This window comes from Stenella coeruleoalba (genome assembly GCF_951394435.1).
Source record: "Stenella coeruleoalba genome assembly, chromosome: 3".
Classification (NCBI taxonomy): Eukaryota; Metazoa; Chordata; class Mammalia; order Artiodactyla; family Delphinidae; genus Stenella; species Stenella coeruleoalba.
Window position 1 is genome coordinate 125,880,422 of NC_137148.1, and position 21,603 is coordinate 125,902,024.

Here is a 21,603-nt window from a genome sequence, read left to right on the forward strand (position 1 = left end):
ACGTTTAAAATTTCCTTTTAAATACTTTAGCAAAAAAAAGGGAAGCGAGCCAGTTAAATAAGTGTGGCAAAATCTTGATAACAGTTGAAACTGGTGATGGGTATATAGTGATTCACTCTACAATTCTACTTTTGTGTATGTTTGAAACGTCTCATTAAAATAAAGGTGGGAGTGAGGGCGCGGGTAGGGGGGTTGCCAAGAGAATTGTGAGAAGTTCGCTAGAATGTCTCTAAAAGAATGTCGCTACGCCACCTCTCTAAGAACTTTCTCTAGAGAGCGAACTCAGGTGAACTCCCCAATTGTTTGCAGACTCGTGTATGTGCATATGTGCATTTTCCCCCCCGGGAAAAAACATCCACAGCTTTCATGAGACACTCAGAGGGGTCGTGACCCCTCCTCTCCCCCCTGCCCCCGCAAAAGATTAAGGACCCGCTACCTTAAAGACGGGAACCCGGTTTGAAGTCAGCGTTTCTCCCCTTCACCTCCAACAGGTCCCTGCGGACTGCGCCACAGGCCCGGTGTGGCTGCGTGACGCTGGCCTGGCGCCCCTGAACCCCACGGATCCCTTCTCTCCACCTGTAAAAGGGGGTTGCGGGGCGGTCGAGGTGTTCGGGCGGTTAGGCTGGGGCCTCACAGGAGACTCCTACACCTAGCGATGCCTCGATGCTCGCTCAGGATGCGCCCTCCGCGCCCCCCACCCCCCTTGGCCCCGGCGTCCACCTCCCGCTTGGGGCGGCAATTTGTCTCCTTTTGAACCCCCCGCCCCCGACGGGTTTCCCCCTTTGATTCGCGGCCTGGAGGCTCCCCCCGCTTTGAAATGCAAACCCGCCTCGGCTGGGGCCGTGGCGGCCCGGAGCTATAAAAGGCCTGGGTGGGGCGGCGGCGGCAGGGCTGGGAGTTCAGGTGAGCAGTTGCTCGTCGGGGCGGCCGGCTGCGGCGGCTCCAGGGCCCAGCATGCGCGGGGGGCCCCGCGGCCACCATGTACGTGGGCTATGTGCTGGACAAGGAATCCCCCGTGTACCCCGGCCCCGCCAGGCCCGCCAGTCTCGGCCTGGGCCCGCAAGCCTACGGTCCCCCGCCGCCTCCGCAGTACCCCGACTTCACCGGCTACTCTCACGTGGAGCCGGGCCCCGTGCCCCCTGCGGCCTGGAGCACGCCCTTCTCTGCGCCCAAGGACGAATGGGCCGCCGCCTACAGTCCGGGCCCCGCGGCCTCCACCGCCAGCCCGGCCCCGCTGGCATTCGGGCCCCCTCCGGACTTTAGCGCGGTGCCCGCGCCCCCGGGGCCTGGGCCGGGTCTCCTGGCGCAGCCCCTCAGCGGCCCAGGCGCACCGTCCTCGCCCGGAGCGCAAAGGCGGACGCCCTACGAGTGGATGCGGCGCAGCGTGGCGGCCGGAGGCGGCGGTGGCAGCGGTAAGCACCCCTCCCTCACCCTGCGCCTCTGGACGGTTCCCCTGGGCGCCGGCAGGTGCTAGAGCGAGGCCCCGGCCGCCCCCTGTCTGACCTCTGCCCCGGCCCTGCTTGGGTTCCAGAGTGTGCCCGCCACCCCCGACTCTGTCCCTGCGGGCTGTTCTCTCAGCTTCCCCCTTCTGAATCCTGGAGCCTTGGGAAGCACACGCCGTCTTTCCCTGTAGACAGGGAGACTGAGACCCCAGCCATGAAGAACGATGCCTTGTGGTTGCGTGGCAAGGCCGGAACTAGACACAGGTCCCCAGACCTTTATCCCAGGGTAAACTTTTAGCAACACTGGCCCTGGTGGTCATCCGTTTCATGCACCCCTATCCCAGCCCCAAAGAGGGGCTGCAAACCCCCAAAGGACATGCACCGATTATGTGAACACCCATAAGTCACTTTCCTTTCCAGGTCTCAGTCCCCCATCCATACAACGAAGAGATCGGTGGGTCATATCATTTGGACTAAAAAAGAGCCCTCTTTGGTTAGATTGGTGGTGGTGAAGGGTCCCTACCTTACCATCCCAGGGCTCGCCCTGAACTCTTGACCCTGGGGGAGGGGAAAGTAGGAGCAGTTGGGAAGGTGGCTACTGTTTGGCTCCTGAGCCTGTGAACCTTCTGCCCCCAGGCAGGCCTCTTGGATCCACCCTCTTCAAAGGCAGGGGAGGGGGCAGGACAAAGGCTCAGCTTTAATGAGGGGCGGCCTGACCTCCTTCATAGGTCCCCCCTTTGTCATGTAACAGGCTGGGCCTTGGCTCGGTAGTGACTCCTGTCGGCCAGAAAGTGAACATGATACCCATTGTCCCGACTGTGTCCGGCCTGTCCTGACAAAGGCCACCTGGCCTTAGGGGCGGGAAGTTGGCCTGCCCACCCTTTGATGTCCAGCCCCTCCTCCCTTTCCCCCAGCTGGGAGCGAGCCTAGGACATCCCCCACCTCCTCTCTCTCTTCACCTCCATGTCCCCACACACTCCCAGCAGATGCTGGGGAGGGCTGATCAGCAGCTACAGGTTTAGCTGTATTTGTACCACCTCCTTGGGAGTCCCAGGGACACAGAGCCTCCTGTCTGCCTCCGGAGGCCTCAGAGGACTGGGGTTTCTGTCCCAGCTGTGCCACTTGTCTCTGTGGCCTTGGCTAAATAATAACAGCTAATGTTTATGGAACACTTACTAACGGAGCGAGCACTGACCTGATATCTTTTAATTCTTATAACTTTATCATAGGTGCTATTATCACCCCCGTCTTCAAGAGGAAGAAACTATGGCATAGAGAGGTTACAGAGTTGCGCAAGTATAGTTATACCTACATGAGCAGTAAATGGTGGGGCTGGGATATGACCAAGCCGGTGCTCTAATCCTCTGAACAGCGTCTCTTAAACCAGCCATCTTTTCTGAGTGTCAGTTTCACCATCCCATGAGAGGGAAGGGTCTTGTACCTTTGTTTGAGTTACAAAAGGACCCCTTTGTGAAATCTGATGGGAAGTATAAATGTTCTCCCTAGAAAAACAAAGTGTTTCCTAATCGGGCAAACAATTTCAGGGGTTCTAAAGGCCCCCAGAAGCTTTACCCATAAACCTCGGTTGAGAATTTTCATTAGATTATATGAGAGGAAGTGTCTGGGGCCACTGACCCTCAGGGTCCTGCAGTTCTGTGTCTGTTCCCTGAAGAAGGAAGCCCACTTTTCCTGCTCCTTTATTCTGGTTGTTACTTCCTGCTGATCAAGCGACTTTGGAGATGGATGGGGAGGTTCCCCAGGGGCGGGGACTTGGAGAGAGGCCAGCACTATGTGAGGGGGAGAGAGTGGGTCAGTGGGTGGGGGTCAGAGGACTGGCAGGAACCCTGGGGAGCTTCCAGGCTGTGTGATGTCAGGCAAGTCACGTCCCTCTGGGCACTGGAGCTGCCGAACTCAGTTCACCTCTGGTCTCGGAAGTCATTTGGAAACACTTGTCCCTGGGCACATAGGGGGCCTAGGAGTAACTCTGCCCAAAGGCAAAAGTCCTTTCCACCTTCACTCTCAGAAACTAAAATGAAGGGCCAAGGGAGGTTTGGGGGCTCTGGAGGAAAGTGGCCACCCCAGGAGCCAGGTGAGAGCCGTTCTGCCTTTTTGAAGGTAGAAGCTGCTACCTGTCCACTCAGGCAGCATCTGACTCTGACTCTGGAGGTGGGGTCAGAATTGGGGTGGGGTTACAGACCCTCCGTGAGACAGAGGCCAAGCCCCTCTCCTCTTTGGCCTCAGTTTCTCCTTCTGGGCAATGAAGATACAGGGTCTCTGGGGGTGTTTCCCAGGTAAGGCTGTTGTCTGGGACAGCAGAGGGAAGGTCAGTGCATGCCATCTCCCCAGATGTTGCTGGTCACCTGTTCTTATTGTACCCTTCTTGCCCCTTCTTCCCTCTTCTGTGCCTCTAGCATTCTAGAATATCTGAACTGGACAGTTAGAGAACAGACATACAGATGGGAAACTGAAGCCTGGAGGTTTTAAGGCATGTTCCAGGTTCACACAAGTGGAGGCAGGGCTGGGATATATGTTGGATGAGTCAGTTTAAAATTTTCCAGTGGCTTCCCATTATATTTAGGGCAAAATCTACACTCCTTCCTGAGGTCTACAAAGCCGTATGTGCTACTGCAGGCAGGTCTTGTACACATACTGTTCCCTCTCCCTGGAAAACTCTTTCCCCAGACTCTTTGCAGGCTCTTTCTCACCATTCAGGTCTTAGCTTAATGGCCACCTCCTCAGAGAGGTCCTCCATGATGTTCCAAAGTAGGCACCCCCCACCAATACCCATTGATCATCTTTGCCATGTTTCCTTCAGAGCACTAACTTACTTATTTGTGAGTTTGTGTGTTGTCTGTTCCCACACCCACTGACAAGGTAAACTCCTATGAAGTCCAGAACCATGTCTGTTTGACCCATGGCTACATTCCAGGCACCGAGCTCAGTGTGTGGCATTTAGTAGGTGCTCAATACGTTTTGTTGAATGAATGAACAGGGCAAGTGTGAGGAACAGTAAGACAGCTCTGGGAGAAGAGGGGAGAGATGAGATCTCAACCTGGAGATGGGACCCATGACTGTCCAGCCGAGCAGCTCATGCCAGTGGTGGAAGCCTGGTTGCCCCCTTCTCCCTACTCCATGGATAGGACAGTACTCCATCCTCACCTGGGGAATTGGCGTTGCTGAGGCTGGGACTAAGATGCCAGCTTTCCCTAAGGAGGGGGCAGGAAAGATGGGGAAGATGTGGGAGAGGCTGTTATGTTGTCCATTAACCAGTTCTGAGTGACGACTTTCACTTGACTGAGGCCAGGATAGGAAATGACTACAAGGGGCTCTATTTTTTTTTTTTTCTGTCTTCCCCGTTTGCATCTATAAATATCAGCATTTTCCTTAGGAAGGTTCTAAATTATTCTTCTGCTGAAGGCTCAGCCTCCAATTCCTTGTGAATAGTTTTTCACAGGTTAATGGCCCATTGGGGTGGCTGAGGTCTCATACAAGTCGGGAGATGTCCGCTCAGATGATGAGACTCTTGCAGCAGGGTTTAGATCTTGGTCCATCCCCATCAGCTTTCAGATAGAGAATCTGAGGCCCGTGGAGGGGATGAACCCTCCTCTCCCCACCACATCCTAGACCCTCTCCCTTGGCCCATTGCCACAGTCACCAACCTGGCCTCTCACCTTCAGCCTCTCTCCGATGCCCTAGCCGCCCTCTAAACCATGGCTTCCCACTGCCATGGAATTGCCATTTCATTTTGCGCCGTTTCATTGCTGTAAAATCCAGCTCCATTTCAGAGCCTTCTTGAGAACTCGCCCCAACCCACTCTTGAAGCCACTCTCCCGTTAGTTTGCCGAGATACAGAAATGCTTACCTGGGACAGTTAAGAGTCCGGCTTGGGAGCCTCAGGCCTGGGATTGCATTTCTGTCAGAAGCTGCATTAGCCACAGGCGAGTTAATTTGGGTCATTTTTCTGAGTCTCAGCTTCTTCCACTGTAACATTAATAAGATTACACCTTGAAGCAATGGTGCCAGTAGAGCATAGCCCTGACCCTGGCATACAGTAGGTGCTCAGTGCACTGGTGCCTGGGACCATCTCTACCAGTCCTTAGCAGGTGCACGCGAGCACACACCTCACACTCCCTGCCTCTCTATTATGGGTCCCTTGACCTGAACTGCCCTCCCTTCCCTCTCCTACCTGTTTACCAGGTCAAATGCTGCGTCTTCTCCAAGGCCACCTCCTCTAGGAAGCCCTCCTTGGTTCCCTCCCCTACACACACTGTACCAGGCCCTTGTTTTGAACAACATTTATCACTGACTGTCTTGTTGATCCCTGCCATCTACCATCTGTTATCCCCTCAAGGAGCAGTGCTAATCAGTCCTGTCCTTCTCACCATACCTTGCACATTGTAGGAGCTCACGATAAAGCTAATAACTGTGGCATCAGCTGAGTCTTTACCATGTGCCAGGCACTGTGCCAAGAAGTTTGCATGGATGATCTCAGTTACGTCTCATAACAACTCTAAGAGGTGTGAGGAGCTATTATTAGCTTCATTTTACAGATAAAGTTAATGAAGCTCAGAGAGGGTGAGGTGGCTTGCCCAAGCTCACACAGCCGGGATGCTGCTGCACAGGGTTCAAACCTAGACTCTACGGCCTAATGAGCATCTATCAAATAAAGCAACGCACTCAGAATGGGAGCCCAAGACCCCTCCCCATGTGCATTCCCGTCTAGGTGGGGAAAAGGAGGCCAGTCAGAGACGAGCTATAAGAGGCTGGAGGGGGAGGATGGGCACAGCAGGTGCCGGGCTGTTTAAAACTGGTTCTCAAGGCAGAAACTCCATTTGACACCTCATCTCTCAGATGTACCTGGGAAGCGGGGAGTGACCCAGTCAGAAGGTGGCAGAAGGCTTTTTTCGGTTGGGTGTTCCCCCACACGCACACTTAGGCACGTATTGCTGCGGAGAGCTTGGGGAGCTGTTCTGAAGGTCCAAAACAGCTTTGTTAGCAGCAAGCCTGGCTTGTCAATGAGGAATTATCTTAATGAGATGACCCCTCAAAGTTCTGTCCTGGAGCTCTTGGGATTTGGACACATTTACATCTGGAGTGAGGTCCGGCACCCTGTTCACATGCTAAGCCCTCCCCCCCCGCCATACTTGCCCATCAACCTTATAGGGATGTGCCACATAGATCCCTCAGCATCACCAGAGAGAGGGAGCAGGCGTTGGTGAAAGCCGAGACTGACACTCCAGGCTCAACCCCCTCTGATGTCTTCCCATTTCTCTTGAAGTCAAATCCAAACCCCTCACCCCAGGGCTCAAAGCCCTGCTAGCCTCTCCAGGCTCATCACATGCCTCTTTCATTCAGTCACGTAGGCAGGCAGGCGATAATAGTCTCTGAGTCTCTCTTCTGTGCCAAACATTCTGCTAGGTGTTAGAGATTCCTGCCAGAACAAGCAGACAGGGTCCCTCACAGAGCTGGTCCTCTGTTGCTGCTCTCTGCCTCAGGGCATTTGCACATGCTGTTCTGTCTTCCTGGGATATTGTTCCCCATTGGTGACATGGAAACCTCCTGCTCAACCATCATATCTTGGCTTAAATGTCACCTCCTCCAGGAGGTGACATTTACCTGCCCCAAGCTAAATAAAGTAGGTTCCCTCCCCCACCACCTCCCGCCACCTAATCTAGCTCTCAGCTCCATTGCTTTCCTTCACACTAATCACAGTTCGTAATTATTTCATTTGTTTGTTTTTAATCTACCCCCCCACCCATGAAAAACAGGAATGAACTGTTTAACAAATAAGTACCGAGCAACTCCCACAGTAATAATAAAATGAACTAGCATCTATTGAGTACTCGCTATTTTTTCAAGTGCAGGTATTTTCGACCCCAGAACAGCACATTTCTCCATTAGATTAGTGACGTTGACTAAGGCTGTGGGAGCAGTGGAGCTGGACAGAAGGATGTCCTTTAGAGGTTGAGCCACCAGCTGATGGATTGGATGTGGGAAGCGGGGGAAGGGCCACCTAGGCTTTTGGCCTGAGTGGCCTGAGGATGGGGGCCATTTACTGCGAGAAGACCAGGAAGCGGTAGGTCTGTGTTAGGTTTAACAAGGATTCATCAAGCACTCGCTGTGTGTGTCTGGCACTGTTGTGGAACCAAATGAGCAAGGTGGCATGGTCTCTACCCTCGCAGAGCATTCAGGGAGCCAGGAACCAAGGGGAGGGGATTTGCCAAGGTTCCTCAATGAGCTAGAGAAGGGCTGGAGTCCAGAGCCCCGTCCTGCACCTCCGCCCCAAATGTGACTCTTCATGTCCCACGCCTGTGGATGATTAGTCAGGAACTTCAACTCCAGACCAGAGGAGGATGGCCAGGGTAGGGCAGAGGCCTGGGAACTCCACCAGGAAACAGCTGGTGGCCTCAAGTTGTTCAGCCCGGAAGAAGATGTGAAGGGATGCAGTTGCTGCTTGCAACTCTTAGAAGGGCTGTTCTAGGCCAAGGGTGCCCCTTATTTCTGGTGCCCCTTGTGGAAAATCCTGGGAAGAATATAGATGGGTGACGGATGCAAGAACAGGCTGCTTTGTAGATAGTCCAAGCAGTCTGGTTACGTATGCTGTGCGGGTGTGAGCATCTGGCCCTGGCTGGGAGTTTGGTCCAGCCGTGTTGTCCAACAGAACTTTCTATAGCTCTATATCTATGCTGTTCAGTGTGCTAGCCACGAGCTACATGTGTCTATTGAGCCCTTGCTATATGGTTAGTGTGACTAAAGAGCTGAATTTTTAATTCCATTTAATTAATTTTAATTTAAATAGCCACACGTGGCTAGTAGCTGTCATACAGGACAGTGCAGGAAAATCCCTCTCAAGAGTTTCTAGAATGTAATCCATTCCAGATGGGCTCCTTATTCTCCACTGAGGAATCTCTCTTGCCTCTTTTGTCTCTGCAGTCATCATCTTCTCCTTCTTCTTCCTCCTCCTCTTCCTTTTTCTTCATCATTGTCACAGATAGCTTTTATTACTAACTACCTTGTTAAGGAAATGATCACATCTCATCTCCACAGCTACCATGTCTAAAGGAGGCATTCATGTCCTTATTTGACAGATGAGTAAACTGGGATTCAGAGAGGTTCAGTGACTTGCCTGGGTTCCCACTGCTGGCACCTGGCCTGACTGGGTTAGAACCACTGCGTCTATCTGACTCTGAAGTTTCTGTCCTCTTCACTGCTTCTCGTAGCCAAGTCAGATCGTGGACCTTCTTGAGAAGACAGGAGAGGGGTAGAGGCCTGGGAGGAGGAGGGGGCGGTGCTGACTGAGTGCTGTGACTAGGAAGGAGGGTGACAGTGGGGTGGAGAAACTTGCCTAAGGCTACAGGGCCCCTGAGTGTGGCTGGCCTGCCTATCCTCCTCTCATCGCACCCCTGCCCCCATGCCAGCCTCGCCCCTGCTCCAGGAATGAGCAGGGGTGAATGAGGAACTGTGCTAGGGCAGCCTGGGACTGGCAAACCAGCCAGAACAAGGACCAGCCATGGGCCCAGTAGAGAGCCTCATTGCCCAGGGAGGATATCCGGCCACCATTGAACTGGGTGGGTCAGGGCTGCTGCAGCAGAAGTCCCACCCACTGGTAGTACAGTTGAGGAAATGGGTCCAAGCTGAACATCACATGTCCGGCTGGTGGCCTGGCCAGACCTCCCCACCCCTAGGCCTATGTTCTTTGCCCTGCGGCTCCCCATCAGGCAGCATTCCTACCTCTCCCAAGGGATCCCTCCCACAGGCACTTGTGCAAATAGCTCAGTTTTCCTTGTCGTGTCCATAGCTCTTTGCCCTTTGCAAACTGCTTTCACACCCATTCTGTTCCCTGGGGGAAGGAAAGCCCAGAGAAATTCAATCCCTTGTCGAGTCCTTTAGCTAAGGATGCAGACCTGGGCCCAGGTCCTTAAGGGAGGACTCAGAGCTACAGAAGTTCAGAATCTACAGGGCCCTTGGAGCTGACACCAAACCTTCTTCTGATGCACAGGAGAAACTGAGGCCCAGAGAGGAGAAGGGACTTATTTAAGGCCACACAGATGGCACAGAACTGGGAGCTGGTGGTTCAGAATCCCCTCTGGTAGGCTCGTTAAAGATGGCAGGGAGACCAGGATGCAATAGATCTCAGAGCTTGGGAATATGTATTTTTAACAAGCATCCACGCATGCATATGTGCATTCCTTTGTGTGTGTGTGTGTGTGTGTGTGTGTGTGTGTGTGTGTGTGTGTGTGTGTGTGTGTTGGTCGGGGTTGTGGGGATTTTGATTTACAGCCAGTGGGCCCAGGACCACACAGAGAGGGGTCATGGATCTGTGTTCCAAGCCCTAGGGCCAGAGCTGGCAGTGTCATCCCTCAGGGCCACAAACCCAGCAGGAAGAGGTCAAAGGAAATGCTGACCCAGAGGCCACTCAATTTTCCTGGGGCCACCTAACCCGCCCTGGGGGCAGAGGCTGAACTCTGGTCCAGGATAGATGGGGAGGCCCCACTGCAGACCGCCAGGCTCCTGCCCTCTATCCTCCAGCTGGGCAGGCCCAGTTTCTAGACTCTCAGACAGGGAAATCAGTCTTAGACTTCTTTCAGCAATAATAACAAATATAATCAGAGCATCAACAAACATTGGCAGCTTCATGTTTCCAAGTTGGAAGGGACCTTATAAATAAACAGTCTCATCCAACACACAGCCCATTGCTCAGATCCGTTTCCCAGGATCCCTGTCCTGTGGTTATCCCACCATGGAAATGAATAAGATGTACCTTGCCCTGTGTACCTACTGTGTGCCAGGTACTGTGCCAGGCATCATTTATCCATCCATCTCAAGTGATCCCCTGTACACCCGAGGGTTGGAGATCATTATGGGAGACCTTACACTGGGCCATAGGTTCTAATGCTGTTTCTGAGTCTAGACAGACCTGGGCTAAATCCCACCTTCCAGATGTGCAGACCTTGCTGAAAATCAGTTTTCTCATCTGTAAACTAGGGATAACAGTCGCACAGCTTCGTAGGTTGTTGAGAGATGGATGCAAAGTGCCTGACACATGGACATATTGACCATTATTAGAATAATAATTAGCCCCATTTCATAGATACAGAATTTGAGGCTCAGAGAGGTGAGGTGTCCTAGATCACCCAGCCATTGAGAAGCTGCCTGGCGCAGCCCTGGAGGTCTACTTGCCCGAACAACCACATGTCAGGGTCACCTGGAGAGCTATTCAAGTATCAAATCCCAGAGGCCCACTTCAGTCCCATTGAGTCTGAACTTCTGGGCCAGAATCTGTGCTTTTAAAAAGCTCCCCAGGCAATTCTGAGGCTACTGGTCAGGTATTTAGAACCATCAGCCTGGCGCTTCCCAGGACCTCTGCTGTGCGTGCTTTAGGGATGGGAAGTTTGCTACCTCCATGGCAGCCTGAGCATATGGACGGGCCATTCCTCACAACCCACAGCCAGAGCAGAGAGAAAGCCTCTCATCTGCACAGTTATCCAAGGCTCTTCTCTCCCCATGCTTCACCCCTAAGAGCTGCTAGGGGGGCTCCCACCCTCCCTCCCACCTACTCGCACTGGCATCTGGCCCAGAGGGTTATTCATTAGGTGGCTGGGAGTGGCCTGGCTCCCATCAGACACCTGTTACAGGAGCCCGGACTTCCCTCTTAGGCCCAGTGTCCCAAGGGCCTGTAAATCATTCATCCTGGGCGCTCTCCCTGCCCCACCACTGTCACTCACCTCCCTGCCCCCTCTCTCCTGGGCCCCCAGGGTGGCACAGGTGTTCGCAGGAGGGGAAAGGAGGTTTGCTCATGGCAGTGGGGAGTTCTGGCCCAGAGCTGGGACTGGAGCCCAGGGCTCCTGACTGTCATTAAGAATACAAATTCACATCTGCACATGGTAAAAATTTAAACATCCCAAAGACTCCCTCCTACCTATGGCTCCCCAGCCTCTAGTCCCCTCTCCAAGGCACGCCAACCCCCATTACTGGTTTCTTGTGTATTCTTTCAGAAAGAACTCGGGCCACAAACATGTTTGAGTGTGTGTGTGTGTGTATTCCATTTTTATACAAAAATTGACAACATTTTGCCTTTTTTTAAACTTAACAATATATTTTTAGAAATTGCTCCATATTGGCACCTACGGAGCTTTAGAATTTCTTTTTAGTGACTGTGTAGTGCTCCTCTCCATGCATGTACCATCTCTTATCTTACTAACCGGTCCTGACTCATAGACATGTACATTGCCCTTAGTTCTGTGCTATTTGAAACAGCTACCTCTTTGGGCATTTTTCTGTGGGATTGATCCCTAGAAGTGAGATTAATGAGTTAAAGGGCATGTGCATGTTAAATGAGGCTGAGATCACCAAGTTGGGCCCCAAGGAGGATGTTCCCATTATCACCTTCTGGACGGCAGGTGGGACTCCCTGGACCACACAGTGCGATATCAAACATTTTGGTTTTGGGCAGAGCCATTTTCTTAGCAATAACATTGTGTGCTTTGAGCAACTCCACCAGATGGAAGTGGCCGATGTGTTCCTGAGCCCACCAGCCCTTCTCTTGGGTCCAGGGAGGGGGTGACAGGGCCTGTAGGCTGGGTCTTCACTGGTAGCCTTGCTAGAGTCTGCAACTATGCAGAGAGGAGTAACCTATGCAGCTAGAGTCCCATCTCTCATCTAATTCCCTCCGTCCCCTGACCCAAAAGAGCCTGGCTGAGGTCAGGAAGCCTGAGCCCAGGTTTGTACCACCACCAGAAAGGATGGCCCTCCGCAAATGCCCTTTTCTGAGCCTCAATTTCTCCCAACTATGAAATGGGCGCAGTGGGTCCCCATTTGCTCGTCAGGAAGGATGGGACCGAGGGTTGGGTGCCTGAGGGAAGGGGGGGGTGTCTTTATAATCTCTCAGGCTGAGGTTTGGGTGGGCAGGGAGCCTCCGCCCCCTACCTCAGGCTGTGAATCTTCTAGGCATTTTCAACCTGTGGACCATCCAGCCCCAGCCCAGGGCTTTCAGAAATCTGCCCTCACCATGGTCTGAACCCACTCTTCCCAGAAATACAAGTAGATGGGTGGTCTGTTGTTTGAGCTTCTGCTGCCAATGCTTAGAGGGCCCTATAGCAGTCTCTGTGGACCCTGAATCTGGTGGGGTGAGGAGCTGTGCACTAGAGCAGGAGGGAGACCTGCAGGCCTGGTGAAATGGCCTTGGGCAAGTCCACGGCACCCTGGGGCTTCAATGACCCTGACTGTACGGGAAGGTTGGACTAGAAGGACTCACAAGGCCTCTCTTATTTGGACCTCTGGACGCTGTATAACCATCCTGAACGTCAGTCTCTTCATCTATAAAGTGGGAGGAGACTAAACTCCCATGACCCCTTCTGGCTTCAGCCCAGTGAACCCAGTGGGGTTGTGGGTTCAAAGCTCTGCTGGGTTTCAGTGGTGGTGCATTAGGCAGAACAGTTTTTGAGCCGGCGTTGAATTTTCTAGGTCAAGGAGGGGCCCCATCTGGAGCCAAGGCCTCAGCAGCCACCCCCTTGTCCCTTTCCTGGGCTAGGCCTGGCCAAGGGCCGAGGCTGTCCTGTGCTGCGTCGGGCAGTGGGCTGAGGTCAGTGGTTGTGGAAGAGTCCAGTGTGGTTCTGCTGCTCTGGCAGGAAGCCCAGGGAAAAGAGCCGAGAAACATGTGCTGTCTCCTGTTCTCCACAAGCCCTTTGGCTCTGAGGAGCCCAGCACTAGCCTGCCAAGCTGTGTGGGCCGGACCGGCGCTGGTGGGGGGAGGGGGGGCGGTTAGCGCAGGGGTGCCGAGGAGCAGGCAGGCCCAGAGCTGGGGCCAGGGAGGCGAAGGCCAGGTTACTGCGGGGGCCCTTGGCTGAAGTGGGATGGGTTCGATGGTTATGCAGACCTGCCATGCCCTGGTGGGACACATGGGTGGGTCTAAAAAGTGCTTGCGCCTGCCTCCTGTTTACAGCCGCAGGCTCAGCTTCTTACAAGGAAACTGGTGTTGAGTCCGGCCCCCACAGCAGCCCAGGCCAAGCATGACTCTTAATAGTCTCTCCAGATGGACCTCTGATCCCAGCCCGAAAGAGATCCCTGACATTAACCCAGTCGGTCCTCAAATCCACTTCCGGGCCCCAGGCTGAGCCTCGTGTGGAAGTCAAGCCAACCCTGCCTGGGTTATGGCAGGTCTCCCCACACGTCCCCCTTCTCACCAATCTGTTCTCCATGCAGCAGCCAGAGTAATCTTAAATCCTCCATCAGACCTCTTGTCTCCTCTGCTCAGAAGCCTGCAATGGCTCCTGTCCCAGACGGACTAAAACCCAGAGTCCCTCCCGGGGCTCGTAGGCCCAGCTCGACCTGTCCGCTCCCTTGGCTCACCGCACCCCGGGCGCACCAGCCTCCTCACTGTTCCTTACTCTTCACGCGGCAGGCATGCCCCCCATCAGGGCCTTTGCACCTACTGTTCCCTCCGCCTGGGAACCTCTTCCCCAGACAGCTGCATTGCTCTTTCCCTCACCTCCTTTAGATCTTTGCTTAAGTTCCCCTTCAAGGTAAGGCCTTCATGGACCACTGTATTTAAAATCACAGCCTCACGCCTTCCTCAATTCCCAGTCCTTCTTTGTCTCTGAAATACTTATCATCAATCAACATATCAAATAATTTCCATATTTATTTTATTTTTGCCCATCTCCCTCCACTAGAACCTAAGCTTCACGAGGGCAGGGACTTTTTGTTTTGCTCACTGCTGCACCCAGCACTTGGCCACAGCAGGAACTCAGTAAATATTTGTGGGCTGATCTGAGTACTCCTGCTCTGTGCCTGGGCACAGGCTGGAGTGTAGATGGCTCCGGGCAGAGAGGTCCCCAGCCTCTGGTGCAGCCCCAGCTCAGGGCTTGGCGCCTAGAACCAGGGCCTTCTGAGGAGCCTGACAGGTCCTGGGGAGCCACCGGCAGCCCCAGTCCTTTCTGTTTGATTGTGCGGCCACCAACCACCAGGCACTTGACAGGAATTGAGGAGCATATACCCCAGGGCGGTTCCTGCAAGCTTCCTGCTTCGGCCTCCGGCTGTGACGGCCCTTCCTGCTCTCCTTGCGCACAGGAGAGAGGAGCAGCTGACGTCTCGTTATCTCAAGCTACCCTTGCTGCCAGGTGTTCCTTCCTCCAAGTCTCTAGTGCTCAGACCTGCGGTCTGCGGAGCCCCAAATTGGAACCACCTGGGAGCTTGTGAAAATGGAGACTCCACGCCAAGGCTTTCTACTTCACGTTCTCGGTGACACGCCGGAAGCTGTGTTTTTCACAAGCTCCCCGCATGTCTGTTCTGCAGCCACACCTGGGAACTGTTGCACGAAAGCGGGTGGGCCTGGCAATCAGAGTAGGGCTCTGGGTCAGGAGACTTGGGCTGAAACCCCCAACTCCACCCGCTGCTTGCTGGGTAACCCTGGGCAAGTTGCTTCCCCTCTCTGAGCCTTAGGGCCCCCCAGATGGGCATGAGAACAGTGCTTGCCTCCTAGGTTGAAAGTCTCGAAGCCTGAGCCTGGGAGAATGACTGTTACTCCCTCAAGGTCCTTCTTCAGGGGCCCTGGATTGCTCTTCCCCCTGGGAGCCCTGCCTTGGCCTTTTGCAAGCTCCCCTCCCCACTCACCTCTCCTCCTGGCACCTCTGCTTCTTAGGTAAGACCCGGACCAAGGACAAATACCGCGTGGTCTACACCGACCACCAGCGCCTGGAGCTGGAGAAGGAATTCCACTACAGCCGTTACATCACCATACGGCGGAAGTCAGAGCTGGCCGCCAATCTGGGACTCACTGAACGTCAGGTGTGTGGGGCTCCCACCTCAGCCACAGGAGCAGTCCCGGGAGTCTGGCCTCCAGGCTGCCAGGCAGATTATGGAGCTCAGTCGAGGGAGGAGAACAGAGAGGTTGTCTCCCAGCCATGGTCATACAACACAATAGAAACTGAGCTGCTGCCAATCCCCCGGCCAATTAAACCCAATATCCCTGACCACCAAAAGGAGCATGGGGGCCTGATTAGCTATAGGCTACAGCGGGCTTTGATCAGTGCTGTTTAAATCCAGAGGAGGGAGCGGTCACAGGGAGAACAGGGAAGGCTTCCTGGAGGAGGGGTGTTAGAGCATGGCTTTGGAAGATGGAGAGGAAGAGGGTTACAGAGGAAGTTGTCTTAAGAGTAGGGGAGCAAGTTCCAGAGGGGGAGAACGTGTTCAGGGTCCATGAACAGTTGGGGTAGCCGGAGCAAGTGGGAAGCCCCAAGCGCCACATCGAAAAACAAGAGCTCCACTGCCCCTCCTCTTTTCCTCTTGTCCTGTCATTCGGTCTCCCCACCGCCCACCCCATCTCTCTTTGACCCCACAGGTAAAGATCTGGTTCCAAAACCGGCGGGCAAAGGAGCGCAAAGTGAACAAGAAGAAGCAGCAGCAGCAGCCTTCCCAGCCACCCCCGCCCGCCCACGATGTCACCGCCACTCCAGCTGGGCCACCTCTGGGGGGCCTGTGCCCCAGCTCCGCCAGCCTCCTGGGCACCTCCTCCCCAATGCCTGTCAAGGAGGAGTACCTACCGTAGCCCCCCGACCAGCCTTGTGGGCTGGGGGCCTTGAGGACTCAGGGGCTAGGAATGTGGCTCCTGTGGGGGCCCAGGAGGCCTAGTCTGAGTCCCAAGCCCTGCCACTGACCTGCTGAGTAACCTTGGACCAACCACCCACGCAGCCCCTGCATCCCCTGGGCCCATCTGTGCAGCGAGCCTGCTGGATGAGGACCTTTTCCAGCTCTGGTGATCTAGGCCTCAGGCGGACAAGGGAGCCTGGGGTGGGAGGTCTTAATCCCCAGGGGGCTAGGTGAGGGGGCCACCCAGCTCCTCCTCCAGAGGCTCAAAGGTGGGAGGCTGCTGTAGGGACTAGACTCCTGGAGAAAGGAGATGGAACGGAGAGAAGATGGAAGGCTTGCAGACCGTGACCTGAGGGGGGGAGGGGGGAGGGTGTCAGCTCACACCTGCCTGTTCCTGCAGCCTCACCTCTACCTGCCCCCCCCCCCCCCCGGCATAACATGCACCAAACCCTCTCCAGGCTGGATGCAAAGCGCAAAGCCCACAGGATTGGGCCTGAGCAAGAGGCTCTGGGCTACAGAGCCATATTCCCTCACCCAGATTCTCAGTGGAGATCCCAGGTTGTGGGGAAGGCCTCCGAAGGGGGACAGAGGGGCAGAGTCCATCCTGCCGAGTCTCTACCACCCCACCAGGCTGTCCCTCAGGGCCCAGGCCCCAGGGAGCCCCCAGAGAACTTTCTCTGGACCAAGCAGACTCACAGCTGGGCAAGGGGCTGCCCAGAGAGTGGAATCTCTTGAATGCAGCTTCAAGAATAAAATTTTTTTTCTCTTTTTAAAAATGTATGAAAATCATTATACATAACATGAAAGGAAGATGTTAAAGGAGTGTAAATCATCCTTGCCCTTCTCAGCAACTGCATAGTCTCTCCTAGTCTCTGTAGGCCTACCACAAGGTCACCTTTAAAATACTTCTGAAAGATCAAAACACGACCTCATTAGAGTAAGGCTATGAGACTGTTGAATTTTAAGTCCATTTTGTAAGCAGAATCATCAGATTCAATATTTCAGTCTTTTGAATTTTTCAAATACTTTCAACTCAGGGTTTTCTTTCAACAGATGACATTCGTTGGGCACCCCGTATGCCAGGCATGGCTGGGCCCAGGGAATGTACAGTCCTTGCCACCCAGAAGTTCCCAGTCTGATCTGTGCTCTAGGTATCAGGGTAGCAGAGCATCCAGGGAGTCCAGAGCGAGCTCCCAGCTTATCCTGGAGGGTCTGGAAGGCTTCCTGGAGGAGGTGATTTTAAACTAAGGCCTACCTAAAGGACTAGTAGGTGCTGTCAGGCCAAGAAGGAGGAATAGTAAAAAAAAGATTAAGAGGAATGTGAACTTGAAGTACACTTTTTAAAAACTCCTGAGAAAAGCTGCTATTTTGAACTCCCTTCCAGAGGTGGGCAGGAGTCTGCGCCCTGGGGCCTTCACTCCCTAGAGGGCTCTGGTGCCAGCTGCCTGCCCCTCTGTTTACTGTTCTGGGAGGTGGCCTAGCCATAAAAAGTGTATGCAGCCTGCCTGCCTGCCCTTTGCTCCTGGGGCACATGACCACAATGCACGAGGTGGATCCAGTCCCCACGTGAGCCCCTGAAGAGCAGAGGCGCTTCTCTCTCCTCCTCCTGCTGTTGGCCTGGGAGACATCATGGCTTCACTGAGGATGGTGGACATCTAAGGCATGGGAACCAGGTGGTACCAGGGGAGAGGACCAGGGTTCCAGGAGCAGAGGAAGAGGGTTGGTGGCAGGGTGGCTAGCGGTGAGTGAATATAGGTTTCTGATCGTCAAAAGCGTTTGCTGTGTGACCCTGGGGTAATTGCTTCACCCCTCTGAGCCTCATTTCCCCATCTGTAAGACTGGGGAGCTTGTTTACCAAGAAGAAATGACTCTGGTCAAATCAGTTTGAGAAGTCCTGCAGACTCAACCCTTCTGGGAGAGTCACACTGGTGCCTTAACACATCAAAGGCTCTGACAAGTCCCACAGCAAAGAAAACCCTTGAATTTTCTTTTATCCAGCATTCCCCATGCTTCACTACCCAGGAGCCCGCTACCAGCACCTACCAGCACCCCAGTGAACACCGCTCTGGAGTGTGGGAACGCTGTGGGCTGGAGGGCCACACTTCAGCTGTGACTCGGTCAGTGTTTAGTAGCAGATTTTGTTGTCACATGGCCTGGATTCCAGCTTGACTACTTCCAAGCTGTGGGACTTCAGGCAAGTTACTTAGCTTCTCTGAGCCTCAGCCTCCCCATTTGTCAAATGGAAATAAAATACTCTAAGCTATCTAAGCTATCTCAGAATTATGTTTCGCACAGGGCCCGGCACACAGTAAGTTCTGGGTTTTAGCCACCTGCTCCCTGGGCTGCTGCATCCCAGTGTGATGCTGGCAGGCCTGACTGATGTTCTAACTACCCCCACCCCCAGTGCTGAGGACAGATGGTGGCTGGGAAGATCTGAGGCAGGACAAGGCCGCCCCCAGCCACAGGGAGACCTCTGCCTGGTTGGAGGTCAGTCGCCAGGCCGAGCAGGCTGGGTGAGCTGCAGTTGCTGTCTACGTGGGCGGTCAGGGCCTTGGGTGGGCCCCACAGGTTGGACTGGCCATCACCTGTCAACTGGTGTTTGAGCTCCGTGGAAAAGGAAACTTTTATCTAAGACAACTTCCAAGCAGTGTCTTGAGCTGCGGTGTGAAGTAATGCATTCCCTGCCACCCAGAGAGTTCCACCAGAGGCAGGGGTGTTGTAATGGCTCAGGGAAAAGGACCCGTTACGTCCTGTCAGACCCGGCGGCCACCCCAGTGCTAAGAGGTGTTCCAGCTTCCCTATCAGGAATGGCCGATGCTGCTTCTGCTTTGCATATAGTGATTTTATGCTTCCCCCCTGAGCTGATGCTAGAGATGGGGGATGGAAGGTGGGAGGGGGGCATCCAGGCAAAAATATCTGGCCTGGCCTGGCTGTGAAGGCCCAGGGCCTGGTCGTGACCTCTAGCAAATCAGAAACGTGTGCGTCAGCGCTACGTTTCTATAGACCCCTGACACCATATTGAGAATCTGAGTTTTGTGGATAAGACTCCCAACACGGACCGCCAAGAGACTGGTGTGGGCTGAGTGGAGAGGGCCACAGCTCAAGACTAGGGAAGGCGTCAGGGCTGGGAGTAGAGTGGCCTCACAGAGGAGGTCTCTAGCAAGGAAACCAGCCTGGCCCAGGGTGGATGAGATGCCCAGCCAGTGGGACACAGAAGCTGGGAGCAGAGCAGGTGTGGGACAGGGCGGCTTGGGAGGGCACGCCTGTCCCCTCACGGCTGCTCCAGAACCGCTTTCTCACCAGAGGGATTAGCGGTCTGGATCCTCATCTTTCACAGTCGCCACGCCGGTGTAACAAAACACATGCTCTTCAGCGATAAAGTCGGAGCGTTTAAGCAAATTAAAAATGTTTATTTATATGCATTTAAAAATATCTCCCTATATAATAAAAGGAAGTACATTTTCATCTCACATTTTCTTTAAATCAGCACGCATCCCCATTCTTCTGGTTTGTTGTGAGACCAAGAGAAATAGAGGGAGGGGAGAGGGAAAGGGAAATAGATTATTTACTAGGTTTGAATTCCTAACTAGTTATTTTGCCAAGTGGTACCCAAACTTCCTCTGGGATGGGGGAGATGGGGTGGTATTGAGAGCAATTGTCAGATGTGCTCTGCAGCTGAACTCACGGCCAGTTGTATGATCATAAAACTGGGGTTTCAGAGGGTAGACTGACTCATGTGGACAATCTCTTCTAAAAAATGGTGGGGGGTTGTTTATTGCATGAAGTATAGAGTTTTCCAACAAGTGCTGTGGGGATGGGGGAGGGGATGGCAGAAGGTGTGATATGGAGGGCAGGGCCTAGGTGGGGTCAGACTCCTAGACTCCAGGTGTCACCCTGCCTCTACTTCACAGGGTGATTTTCCAAGTCCTGCCTCGTCTGGGCCTCAGTTTCCCCTTCTGAAAGGCATGGACCTAGACCCATTTGTATTCAGAGCCCCAGTGACTGCTGCTGATGTTCAGTGGTCACCCCATGACGTGTCTGAGAAAGGCTAAAGTCCCAGCCCTGCTCCCTTCCCTTTGCCTAGGGTTGGCTCCCTCCAGGGCTGGATCTCGGGGAGCAGGTGCTGCTGGGAAGAGGCCACAAGGAGGCTAGTCTTCCAGGGCTCCTGAGCCAATGCCTCACCTCTACTCCCTGTTCCCATGGTTCTCTCTTCCTTCCTTAGCGTCTAATGAAACCCACAAGCCAACGAGAGGGAGTGGTTCAGCAAAGCTGCCTGTAAGAAGTGTGGTGACACGCCCTCGGGGAGAGGAGAGGTGGGTCCTGCCTGGGCCTCTTAGTTTTTGCCTCTCCTCAGGCACGGCCCTGAGGCCCTCCTCACTTTATCTCCAAAGTTCAGAGATTCAGTGATTTGTGACCTTGGGCACACAACTTCACTCCTTCAAGACAGTTTCCTTAGGTACAAAATGGGGATGCACAAACTTGTCTTTCCAGGCTGCTGGAAAGAGCTAAAACTTAGATACTGGATATGAGCTCATCTAATGCACACAGTAGGGCTCAATGAACGCCCCTTCCGTTTACATTCATGGCCAAGGGGCTCCTTCCTCCTGGGTCTGGAGAGTCCCTGCCTGCCCTGTGAGGCCAGGCTTAAAGGAAGGAGCAGCTAGGTGGGACCTGGGGAGGAGAGGTGGGCCTGGGACCCAGCCAGGCCCTTTATCCAAGCCTGTGCTCTGATTTAGAGCCTTCCTGCCTCCTGCTCCAGGGATGGGAGGGCAAGCAGACACTTAATCACATTCTCCCCAAAGGCCTCCCCATGTTGGCTGCTGGTAGGGCAATGCTATGAGTGTCTGAACTGGGACACTTCTGAGAGTGAAAGGAGCATGATTTGTAATGTATATGCTGGGCCCACTAGCAAATACTCGTTCAGTTCCACAAACCAACGCATATGATCACTCTAGCTAATAATTTCCCATCCTAGCTGCGGGCTCACTGTACCCTTACAACACTCTGGCCCCAATTGGCGGATGGCCCACTTTACAGACAGGAAACCGTTAACATTCCCAAGGTCATACTGCGGGTGGACAGGATCTAAGTCACGAACCATCACAACCATACGGTGGTACTTGCCCTGTCCCTCCTCCTCACCCCAAATTCCCTGTTTCACTTTCATCCCAAGGAAACAGGCCTGTTCGGCACCACTGCTGGCCTGGAAGGTCCATGAGCCTGACTCTGTCACTAGTGTCACTCGCTAGCTCTGTGACCTTGAGTGAGTGACTCAACCTCTCTGTGCTTTGGTTTCCTCTTCTGTAAAACAGGGATAATAACATCTTCTCCAGGTCACTGTGTTGAGAAAAATAAGACCTAGCCCAGGATCCGGCACACTTTAGGTGCTCAGTAAGTATTGGTAGATTGGGTGATTTAATAAATATCTGACTATCGGCTGTTCATTTGTTGGCAAGAGTGGACAACACACAGTGGGTCCATACATGTTAACTGAGCTCCTATGATGTGCCAGGCTCTGTGCTAAATGTTTTCTATGCACAACCTTCCTGGATTCCTCACATCCTTATAAGGGAGG

The 21,603-nt window shown here is 53.8% G+C and overlaps 1 protein-coding gene across 1 annotated transcript; it reads left to right on the plus strand.

Annotated features, from left to right (window-relative positions):
• Positions 1-894: 894 nt before the first annotated feature.
• CDX1 (caudal type homeobox 1) lies at positions 895-15,987 on the plus strand (the record flags this gene model as incomplete). The annotated part of the gene is made up of 3 exons (XM_079918222.1): positions 895-1,412; positions 15,082-15,227; positions 15,781-15,987. The coding sequence occupies exons 1-3, from the start codon at positions 980-982 to the stop codon at positions 15,985-15,987; spliced, it is 786 nt and encodes a 261-aa protein (XP_079774348.1). The 5' UTR covers positions 895-979.
• Positions 15,988-21,603: the final 5,616 nt, after the last annotated feature.